Source organism: Perissodus microlepis, chromosome 3, assembly GCF_051167445.1.
Source record: "Perissodus microlepis isolate ML-2025 ecotype Zambia chromosome 3, ASM5116744v1, whole genome shotgun sequence".
NCBI lineage: Eukaryota > Metazoa > Chordata > Actinopteri > Cichliformes > Cichlidae > Perissodus > Perissodus microlepis.
The window spans coordinates 16631360-16642591 of record NC_140463.1 but is presented as its reverse complement, the minus strand read 5'-3'; the positions used below and the strand labels follow the sequence as shown (position 1 = coordinate 16642591).

At 38.3% G+C, this 11232-nt stretch overlaps 1 protein-coding gene across 1 annotated transcript; it reads right to left on the bottom strand.

Moving 5' to 3' along the window:
• Positions 1-531: 531 nt before the first annotated feature.
• LOC146390197 (Fc receptor-like protein 5) lies at positions 532-10246 on the bottom strand. The gene is made up of 4 exons (XM_084921008.1): positions 10198-10246; positions 2891-3154; positions 2505-2774; positions 532-650 (listed from the first exon to the last, which is right to left on the bottom strand). The coding sequence occupies exons 1-4, from the start codon at positions 10226-10228 to the stop codon at positions 532-534; spliced, it is 684 nt and encodes a 227-aa protein (XP_084777134.1). The 5' UTR covers positions 10229-10246.
• Positions 10247-11232: the final 986 nt, after the last annotated feature.

Sequence of the window (11232 nt, the reverse complement as noted above, 5' to 3'; positions counted from 1 at the left end):
TGGACATTTTAAACATGTAATTTACCATATTATATATTATCATCAAGATATAAACTCTGCTGTGTAACAGGATCCTCTAATACTCATATGTTAGTCTAATGTATTCATATGTATTATTCTTTTAAACTTAATTATTAGCTTTTTGCATGTTTCCAGTTTATTACAGACTTCCTGGTGCTTTTTTAATCAGTTATCATGACCATGGTATTAAATTCCTGCTATTTACAGAAACTGCCACAGCTGTTCTCTGTGGTCATCACTATTCTTAAGTTTGTTTTGATTATTTATGTGGTTATCTATATGTTATTAAATAAAATCAGGCAGTGTTGCAAAATGCAACACTGCCTGATTACACAGAAACTCTTATTACACAGAAACTACCACAGGTAATTGAGTGGTAATAACTTATAAATTGCCACAAATCTGTTCAGGTTTGTTCAGTTTTTTTCTTCTTGTTGTTGTTGTTGTTTTGTAAGACGTTTTTTTAATTAAAAGAGAAGAAAACTGTTACTTACACTTTTGCCAAAGTTTCTAGAATTTGCACCAAGCAATGACAGCAATGACAGTGATGACAGTGATGACAACCCCACCAACAATGACACCAATGGCACCGGCACTAACAGGGTTGTTAGTGTTATCATTATCATTACCTGAAAAACACAGAGTCAATATGTCAACTTTTTTTTTTCTAACCATAGTCTTCTAAGAACACTTATCCTCCCATCAATCTCACAGCAGCAACATATCTGCCAAATCTTATTTGTTCTCTGTTTATCACAGATTTATAGTGATGATAACAGCATTCAGTCACTGGCCACAACTGTGCTGAGTCTGCTAGATCAAAGAGGAGGTGACATGTATCGGACTGAAAGCCATTGATTATTTTTCAATAGGCTGACAACATCCAAAATAACAGTTACAAGCTCAGACAGAACGCTTTATCCCCTAACCAGTCGCCGGTGACGTTTTTTTTCCAACGGTTCTCTAAACTACCGTAACAAACCAAACGGTTTGTGCAATCTTAAAAATTCCAACGGTTCCTGAAAGCAGCAACATTGCTTACCTTAATGATTTTAGTGTCACACTAGAGTCAGTGTCAACAGAAACATTGACAGTAGAGTCTGCATCACAGCAGCCCAGGGTTGAGAAAGAGTAAGTGAGTGCAAAAGAACCATACAGAAAACTGAATTTCAGCCCAGATCAGTGAGTAATGATGACAGGGTTTCATGGCAATAAGAACATTATGTGTTATGCCATGCTATTTTATTTTACAAACGACTTATCACCCATCAGCAAATTAGAAAAAGACGAAAATAAGCAAGACAATATCCTGATTTGCGTGTATTTACATATTAAAGCAACAACAAATGACTTGTTGCATACATGCAGGTTAATAAGGTTTTAAAATTGCATCATTGTAATTTAGACAGGACTCATTTTTGTTTTGTTTTTGCTTATTTTGATTTCACATCATGTTTGATGGAAAGAAAATCCAGACTTTAGATTAAATCTGAGCAGGATGACAATATTACATTTATATTTTTTTAACACAGGTACCTTGTATGGATCTTTTTGTGTTTAATTTTCTTTAATTAAAAGACCTAAATTTGTTCACCTGAAGCCTCCGTGACAAACAGGGAACAGCCGTCATGATCCTGGATCTGGTCACCCAGTGTTTATGTGTTGATCATTAATATTCTGTATATTTGTGGTTCTTGTGGTTTAGGGTTTTTTTTGTATTTATAGCTTCCTAAGTTATCTTTAGTATTTTGTGATTTGTAGTCTTTAGGTTTGGTTACTGTGCCTCCATTGTGTTCCTTGTGGTATGTCTAGTCACCCTGGTCCCTATGTTTGTGTATTTCCCGTTTTACTTTGACAGTCACGTGTCTTGTGCTAAAGTATCTGGTTGTTAAGTGTTGACTTATGAACCTAGCTTAGCACAAATATAGAAACATCCTCCAAAGAGCTGCTTTTTACTTTCTTGCTTTGAGTACATTTCAGAGACTTTACTTTTTTACTTTTACTTGAATAAAGAAGTTGAAGCCAACTCTGCTTCCTGCTGCTTCCAATAAAATAAACCTATTGTAACTCCTTATTCTGTGTGTTTCACTTCATAAGACAATTTTTCTGACACTTTGGTCCTTTGAGCCCGATTTCAACATCTCTCCTCTTCACTTCCACCAACGCTCACCAACACCGTGCACAGGGGAGACTATATGACTCCCGATAAAGACCTCTGCCCTATCACGTGCAAAGTGCTGTTTGGGAAGGTAAGGCCGGCAGCATGAAGGATCTATAAAACTTACAGCTTTAAACCTGACTTTCACCAGGCAGCATAGAGGGACATAGAGAACTGTGATGTACTATGGTAACAGGCTTTGTTAATTAGTTGTGGTCAGGTTTATACAAAAAACATCCCATTTAATCACTGAGTTATAACTAAAACTGCTTTATGTATGCAACAGTATTTATAAGCTGTCAGACGAAAGCTTCATGAAACCTACCATCATCATCACCTCTCACTTCCAGCCTGATCTCCGGTGACTCTCCTTTTGTGGGATGAACACACTTGTAGAAGCCTTCGTTCTCCTTGGACACATGGATAAAGCTCAACCTTCCTTCAGACCTATTTCCAATAACAGTACCATTTCTGTAGAAAGCAGTAATGAAATTGGACGTAGACTCCTTTGCATATTTTTCCTTATAGGAGCAGTTTAGTGTCACACTGTCTCCCTCAGTCAGAGGAACAGCAGGACCCTGCAGGATGACACCAGCTGAAATGCAGAGAGAGAAACTGTGGTCTCTGACTCTGGTTTTGTCCTTAGTTACAAAGTTGCAAAAATGTGTTAATTTTATTTTCTTTAATATAAACTTTGCATTGCAAGCTTACTTGTCACTCTGATGTTGATGGTGTTGCTGCACTCCCTGCTGTCAGACTCACACCAGTACACTCCACTGTCTGATGGGTAGACACCTTTGATGGTGCAGGATGATCCATTTAATTGGCCCCAGGTCTCACATGAGAGAGAAGACTTTGTGGAGGTGTTTCTCTTCACTGTCCAGCTGCTGAAGCTGCCTGGCACTGCACAGCTCAGAGTCACAGTTTCATAATAAAAGAAGACTGACCTGCCGGGATGGATGCTCAGAGTAGCAGCTGCAGGTTCAAAAACATCAGGTTAAAACACATCAGTTGACATGTAGTACACGCAGTGTGAGAAGATCAATGACATAGATGCTGAAACCTTTTCTGCCACTACACAGATTGAAACCAGCGACTGTTTTGGACAAAAGTTTCCACAAACTCAACATTGCCAAGAACGACATGGTAATGTTAGGCTTTTAATGATTTCTTTAAAATGTTTTGTTTCCAGGGTGGAATCACTTTAATCTCTAATCTTAATCTTTCATCTTTATTCATTTCACAAACAATAATTGGTTGCACAAATTTGAATTTATTTTCAATTTTCTCAAATCTGCAACGGTTCAAAATAATACTTTTAGGTTCAATAAACACACACTTAAATCTTTTAGTAAGTGACGCTTAATGACAAGGTCACCTTTTCATGGGTGATCGTGATTGACTACAACTGGTACTTTATGTCTGTCAGCAGTAAAGGACTTGTTTCACAGCGCTCATCTGATTAACCAATACTCAAAAAATGGGAAAGTCCAAAGATCTGAATGAAGATCTAAGAAGTAACATACAAAGACACAGACTAAGACACACGAGCTTGCAGTGTTGGTCAAGTTACTTGAAAAAAGTGATCAGTAACTATTTACCGATTACTTCCCCAAAAAAGTAATCCCGTTACTTTACTGATTACTTATTTTCAAATGTAATTAATTACTTACTTAGTTACTTTTAAAAACACGATTTACAACCTGAATAGGTGATAAAGCATAGATCTTTCAGCCCAATTCTACTTTTTCTGCATAATCCATCATACAAAATGTAATCAAATGGAAAAGTCTCTTTTTAAAACGTGTTTTATTAGTTTTAATCTTTTAACTTTATGTATCAAGCAAAAATTTAATTATATGCAACATTCTCTGACTGGAAGAAATTTGTTTAACACTTAAACTTATTTTCTGTACATTCCAGCACATAAAATAATTTTTTTTTTGTGTGTGTGTGTGTTTACACTCACTCTTTCAAATAGATGCAAGTAAAACACAGCAGAAAATAAATAAAGTCAAAGACTAGCGGTCCTGTTGCTCTATTTTCACCTGTAAAGCAGGAGTAGGGCAGGCGGAGGTTTACCCTGGTGCAGGTGTGCCGCAGCGAGCAGTTGAAGAATCCGCGAGTTTCTCTGTGAGTTTCCCATTACGTGGTAGCGCACTCTCGGTGCTTGCTTGGAAGTTTAGGGGGTTTTTTTCGCTGTAAAAAGAAGTTTTCTTCCAACGCACAACGGACACTAATGTTTTTGTCACTTTTTATGGAATCAAACTCAAAGTAAGGTCAGTACTTCCACGCTTTAAACGCTGCACGCTCATACTTTCTCCCGCACTCAATATATTATCCATTGTTGATCTGCACACAGCTGTTGTCACGAACGTCGCACTCGCTTACGTCACTGTCATGAGACATTCTCGCAAAAAAATCACGGTTTTAGTAACGCAGTAACGCAGCGTTCCTACGGGAAAGTAACGGTAATCTAATTACCGTTTTTGCAATAGTAATCCCTTACTTTACTCGTTACTTAAAAAAGTAATCAGATTACAGTAACGCGTTACTGCCCATCTCTGCGAGCTTGACATTGGGACAGAGGGGGAAACAGACATGGGAACAAGACAAAAAGAGAAGATGGAGAGGACGAGAGACATGATGGGCTGTGGAGAACACACATGGATGCACATGAAGGACAGATGAGACAAGGATGAAACACAAGGAGGAAAACCTGGGAACAACTAAGGGAGACAAGACACAGAGAGAAGGGGAGCGAGACCACAGAAGGCGAGCAGACACAGACATAAGTGGGGAAAGCTACGGTGGCCCTGAGAGGCCAAACGGACTGCAACTTCAGAACACACTTGCAAAAAGAAAAATGCTGCAAAAAGAAAAACACCTGCAAAAAGAAAAACACCTGCAAAAAGAAAAATGCTGCAAAAAGAAAAACACCTGCAAAAAGAAAAACACCTGCAAAAAGAAAAACGCTGCAAAAAGAAAAACGCTGCAAAAGCACACAACACAACGGAAATGTTTCTGGGGAGACAATAACCAGACAGACCAGTTGCACGAACCAAAACATGTATGTATGGCTGTTTCCCAATTCAGGGTCTGCAGCCTTACAGTACGCAGCCTTAACGGTCCTCAAGGGCCGCGTACTCAAAGACCGCTGAGGCCGGAAGTGCGAGGCTTGTAGGCTTGTGAAATGGGACGGTCGCGCTGCCCAGGTTGCCTAGCAATCATGATACTAACAGCTGGAAACGTTTCATACAGCTTTGTTTGACAGAAATGAAGGAGAACATATTTTGTACATTTGTTTCTACATGAGCTTTGTGTGATTTGTTAAGTATCTGAGGCTGAGACCACAGGACTGTAAAACATGATTTTTGGGCTTCATTTCTGTACTGAACAGTCATTTAAGATTAGCTAGTAAATAACAATTAGTTAATGTTGTTCATGAGACTAAAGTCATCTCACTTTGGTAATGTAAATATAATATGGCCAATATTATAGTTATTATATTAATCATTATTAGTTATTACAGCAGTGAACATGAACTCTGTGCCAAACACTGAGCTTCAGTAAAGATTCAAGTTGCATTTATTTATATTTCCTATCACCTTAAAGCTTCACTTAAAGACAAGTATCTGTGACAGTGTATATATAGATGTATTATATATAAGAGACAAATATTGTTCTTTTAATATGTTGGCATTACTAAATTTGGCTCAATGCTTATATATGTGTGGAAAAAGCAAATGTACGAGCTGTGATAACTGTGTCTGATAAAATGAAGAGTAGACTGATATATTAAATATTCCTTTATTGGGTGAGAAAATCAGACCATGTCATAACTGCTTTAAGTCATACAGAATAGATATCAGAGCCTTAAACAGGCTGACTTCTGCTAAATGGGTCAAACTGGGTAGAAAGTATACAAACACATAACATCCTTATAGAATATGATGTAACACTATAGATCAACTTACCTCAGAATATTTAAAGCAAATAAACAATTACAGCAATATGATGCAACAAACACAGCAGTGCTACTAATCCAAAATACTCAAAGCTTCATAGAACTGAAACAAACATTTATTTTTAGCTCCATTCTGCTGCTGATACATACTTTAGGTTTCTGAATATTAAACTTGTTGCTGCCTTTCATAGTGTGTAACTTGAAGGCCCTGAGTACTTTCTCCCACACTGAAAACACTGGAATGATAAAACTATTTGAACATTACCTAATAAGACTGATTCAGGACAGACAATTAGTTATGTTAAACTTTCCTAGCAGTCCTTCACAAACAGGGAACAGTCTGTCTATTCTCTCCATCTGTCAGCTGCTGCTGGCTCTTCCTCCTCCTCTTCCTCACACACTGCTGAGTTTGTCCTGGTGGATCATCAGGGGTGCAAAGCCTCACAGATGATGTGCAGCAGTGGGTCCCTCAGTCTGTCACTCTGGACACTTGCAGTTGTCACACATGGAAATCAAATGTGTGATAAGCTGCAGGATTCAAACACAAGTGTAACTTATAAATACATGTTCATACTTTTATTACACAATCAGAGAGAAAGAAACAGAGAGAGAGTGCAGGACAGACAGACAGGTGACAGTCTCAGGTGTATACACTGCTACAAAACAGCACAAAAGAAGGAGGATTGTGTTATTACGAAACAAGAAGAGTTCCCAGATGGTACAGTGGACACATGTGTGACTCCTGTGATTAAAGCATCTTTCTTTCAGCTTAACGAGTGAACCGTCAGCTCGTTCAAACACGTTAAAGTCCGTTTGGCTCGACACCACCGAACAGAGGCAGCAATATAACATAGCTAACATTAACAGTGCAGTGAATCCTGCTTGTGCCGTGATATTCAGGACTGCAAACCGAGCAGCATCACTGACTTTCAGCCTGTTGTGTTTGTGGTTATATGACTGACTTTAATTATCCATAAAATCATCAAATTCTCTGTAAGATTAAGGTCGACTATCGAACGGCGTATAAAGTAAAGGCTTTAAAACAAAGTAAACGCTGAAAGTACAAACATCACTAATGTCACATAACTTTGCAGGTGTCGTGCCAAAGTAGGTATCCCCGACAGAATTTGTTTCCCCTGTGCTGGGAGCACGCAGGAAGTACTGATGTTTTCATTTTGTGAAAAAGTGAAAAATTAGTATCGTTACATTACCATTCAGTTTGAGGGTTACAACAGAAAATTATATATTTATTGCTCACGGGGTATCAGATGGGATTATTTTAATAAACCATTAACATTTTGGCTAATAACTATTTTTATTCTCCTGTAACTTTACTATATAAAGAGCTAAATCCTCCAAAGTTTCAGGAGTAATGCGTCATAATAAGAAGTGTTTGTGAACGAAAAATCAGCAATGTGGGATACTGTTTGTGTGATTTACACAGGGGGAACAAATTGTGGCAGGATCAGCCTGATATTATTTGTATCCCACTATAACTTCGTTGTATAAAGAGCTAACATCTCAAAAATGTCAGGAGTAGTTGGTCATTATAAGTAGTGTTTGTAAACTAAAAATCAACAATGCGGGATACTGTTTGTCCGTGATTTGGACAGTCCAGCGTGTGCTCCCGATGCAGCGGAAACAAATTCTGTCGGGGATACCTAGTTTGGCACGACCGGCATGTGGCCAACAGTAATGTTTTAATGTTCTTCATTATTAAACATTTGCACATAAATAAGTGACATAATATTCAGTACTTACTTTTGAAAGTTTACTCTTTGGCCGCTCTGCTTCCACTTCTTTGAAGTGTCTCCCAGTCCCAGTGCACTTGTTAGCATGTTTTGGTTCGTGCAGCTGGTCTGTCCGGTTATTGTCTCCCCAGAAACATTTCCGTTGTGTTGTGTGTGCTTTTGCAGCATTTTTCTTTTTGCAGCCTTTTTCTTTTTGCAAGTGTTTTCTGAAGTTGCAGTCTGTTTGGCCTCTCAGGGCCACCGTAGAAAGCTGTAAACTCAATGACATTAGAAGAACCAAAACTCAAACCTAAAACTTCTTAACAAAGCAAAAAATCAAACATCAACAAATATGTTAACCTAAAAAAGTAACCTCAAAGAGCTGGGTCAAAGACCCAGAACCAAAACATTCTGCCAATAAGAGAGGTCAAACTTCCCATCAGAATTATGCCTGCAGCTTGTTGTTGGCTGTCACTAGGGATGGGTATTGATAAGATTTTCACGATTCCGATTCCATTTTCGATTCTGTTTAACAATTCGATCCTGTATCGATTCTCTTATCGATCCATTTTTTTTGAAAAAAGGAGAACACTAAGGTCGATTAGCTTAGAACTTTGTTTTATATCTTCTCTTTGAACAAGATAGAAATTTAGGAGTAACATGGCCTTACAAACCCAGCAGTGAGATCTTAAGAGATCCAGCCTACGGCTCTTCAATGGGGTGTCACAGGGTCCCCAGGAAAAAAAATTGTAAATGTAAAGTAATAAAATAAATATTCCTCTGTAGCAATAACAAAGTATAACATAAATTATTCTGTAGCAATTACACAAGAATATCCAGTAATGTCCCTGCCTACAATTAAACACATTCACTTACCGAAAATCGGGGCATCTGCTGTGGCAAATGGGTGCAAGCCTTTGACCACAAACTTAGTCACTGCTCGGTGACATTCGTCTATCCTGGCCTGAAAGGAGACGCTACCGGTAAACTGCAGCGAGAACTGCCAGCATCTGAGCCAGCCAGACTCTGTCTGTCTCTCTCATCATGGTCACCTAAATGCACAGTAATGGCAGGTTTTGTAATAAGGCAGATCGCGCATAATATGCACTGTTAGTTGATTATTTACCTGCCGTATTAACGGGAGAGGACGTGGAAACGTTACCGCTGCTGCTGGGTTGAGATTCATGAGTCCGGAGCAGAATTAAAAACACGACATTCATTTAAGGTCATCGCGTGTTTTGTGAGCAAATGCTTTTGCATATTCGTAGTGTTTCCTCCCTTAAATGAAATATCTACTTTGCAAGTATTGCAAGTTGCCCTGTTGTCATCCGTTCTCGTAAAGTGTAATCAAACTTTTGAGCGTTTGAGCTGCTTAGGCGCCGTGTTTCCTGCCAGGTAAATGACGTTCCGCAACGTGGTGACGTCATTCGGGGCGACTGGAATCGATAAGGGAATCGTTTGCAAAAATGGCAAACAATTCCAAGGAAGTGGGAACCGGTTCTCAACAAGAACTGGTTTTCGATACCCATCCCTAGCTGTCACTAATATTTGTTAAATGTTAACCAAATATTTCAACCTTTTTTTGTTTAGTTTTTTAAAGTCATTAAAGATGTAAGAACAGTGGAAGAAACCATTAAAAGCCCACAATTACCACAACATTCACTCACCTGATGAGTGTATGGAAACTTCTGACCATGAATGTTCAAGCAAGGTTAATGTTAGCTTCAGGGAAAACTAATCCACGTAAATATTCCACCATGTATGAAGTGATGGGAGTTATAACAACCATGACAGCTGATGTCGTATTAACGTGTATGAAAGGAATTCAAATTCAAAATCATAAAACGCACAAAATCAGGAATCTGCGCAGCTAACAGGGGCTTAGAGACAGATTACACCCGAGGACTCAAGTCATCAGTCCATCACAGAGCTAAACGTTCACAGACAACCATCCTTACCTGTGAACAATTAAAATAACTAGTTAACCTAACAGGCATGTGTTTGGACCGTGGGAGGAAGTTAGACTACCAGGAACTCACACAGTCCAAACAAAGACACAAACTCCACTCAAAAGACCCTTTAAGCCTTTGGCTCTAAGCCAACACGGCTCATTTCTCAAATGATTTACAGAAGAAAAAAACAAATATGCTTTCTGATGTTCACATGTAGGTTTTAAAGGATTTCAAAAAGTTTTTAAAACATTGACCATCATTTAAGAATCGACTCATTGCAAATGAGAAAAACTGCATGCAAGCTATAAATGTAAAAACAAACAAAGATCTGTTGTTGACAAATATGGAATAAAAAGTCAGTTTTCTTACTGATCATGAGGCAGACTGGTGCGATCATCATCCTGTTTTAAAGATGACTTTGTTTCTCTAAGAAAACTCTAACACATTTAAACCACATCCTGACACTGCCTGCCCACACATACACAACGCACACCCCCAAAATAACATTAAAAGAAAACCATCAAGTAACCTATGCTGGACATGCAACGCCTTTGCATTTATTTAGGCTTAAGGTTGTGCATGTTATCTGTGCTAAAGTTTAACATCAAAATGTTCTGGTGTCACCTAGTGGTTAATCACCTTACTTACAACATATTTGCTTTGACGGTTGTTCAGCAGTAAAAACATTCCTCTTTAATCCAAATTACATCAATAAAGGTTATTCACAGTAATCATTGTAGATAACTGCTGTGAGTTTTATATTTCCTGTTTCCAGTCAATGGGGTTTTCTGTATTCTTCAGCCTTATTTCACAGTTTAAAATATTCAAACTCAGGACACATGCGACATTTCACATTAATCTTTAACCTTGTAAAGATGAAAATAAATCTTTCCAGCACTGCATACATTAGTGTAGCTTGGATGAGTAAAGAGCTGTGAAAGAGACTTTGTTAAATCTGAATGGATGAATAAGGAGACAAAAAGCTTAATTTTGTCAGATGGGGAGAGAAGAAGTCTCTTCCCTTCACATATATCAATCATACAGATATGACCTTGCCAACTGAACAACAGCTGACCCTGGTGGTGATGTCATTTAAATGCTTTTGATTACAAATCAATGCACCATTTAAAGCCTCAATTTGAATATTGTGTGTCATGAATTTTCTTTTACTCTCTTTGAACATACTGGACCATGAATATCACCTGCTCCTCTGATGGGGGATATTTAGCAGGGGGAAGACATCCTGCACTTTCACAAGTCAGACTGGCTCATTCATGGTGGTAAACAGCAAGCAGGGAAGTCACTGTCAGAGGTGACATCATGTTTTTGTCCACTGAATTTCAGTTTCTTTTCTTGATATATTGTACTGTTTAACATTTCTTGTAATTTTAACTGTGACTGAAA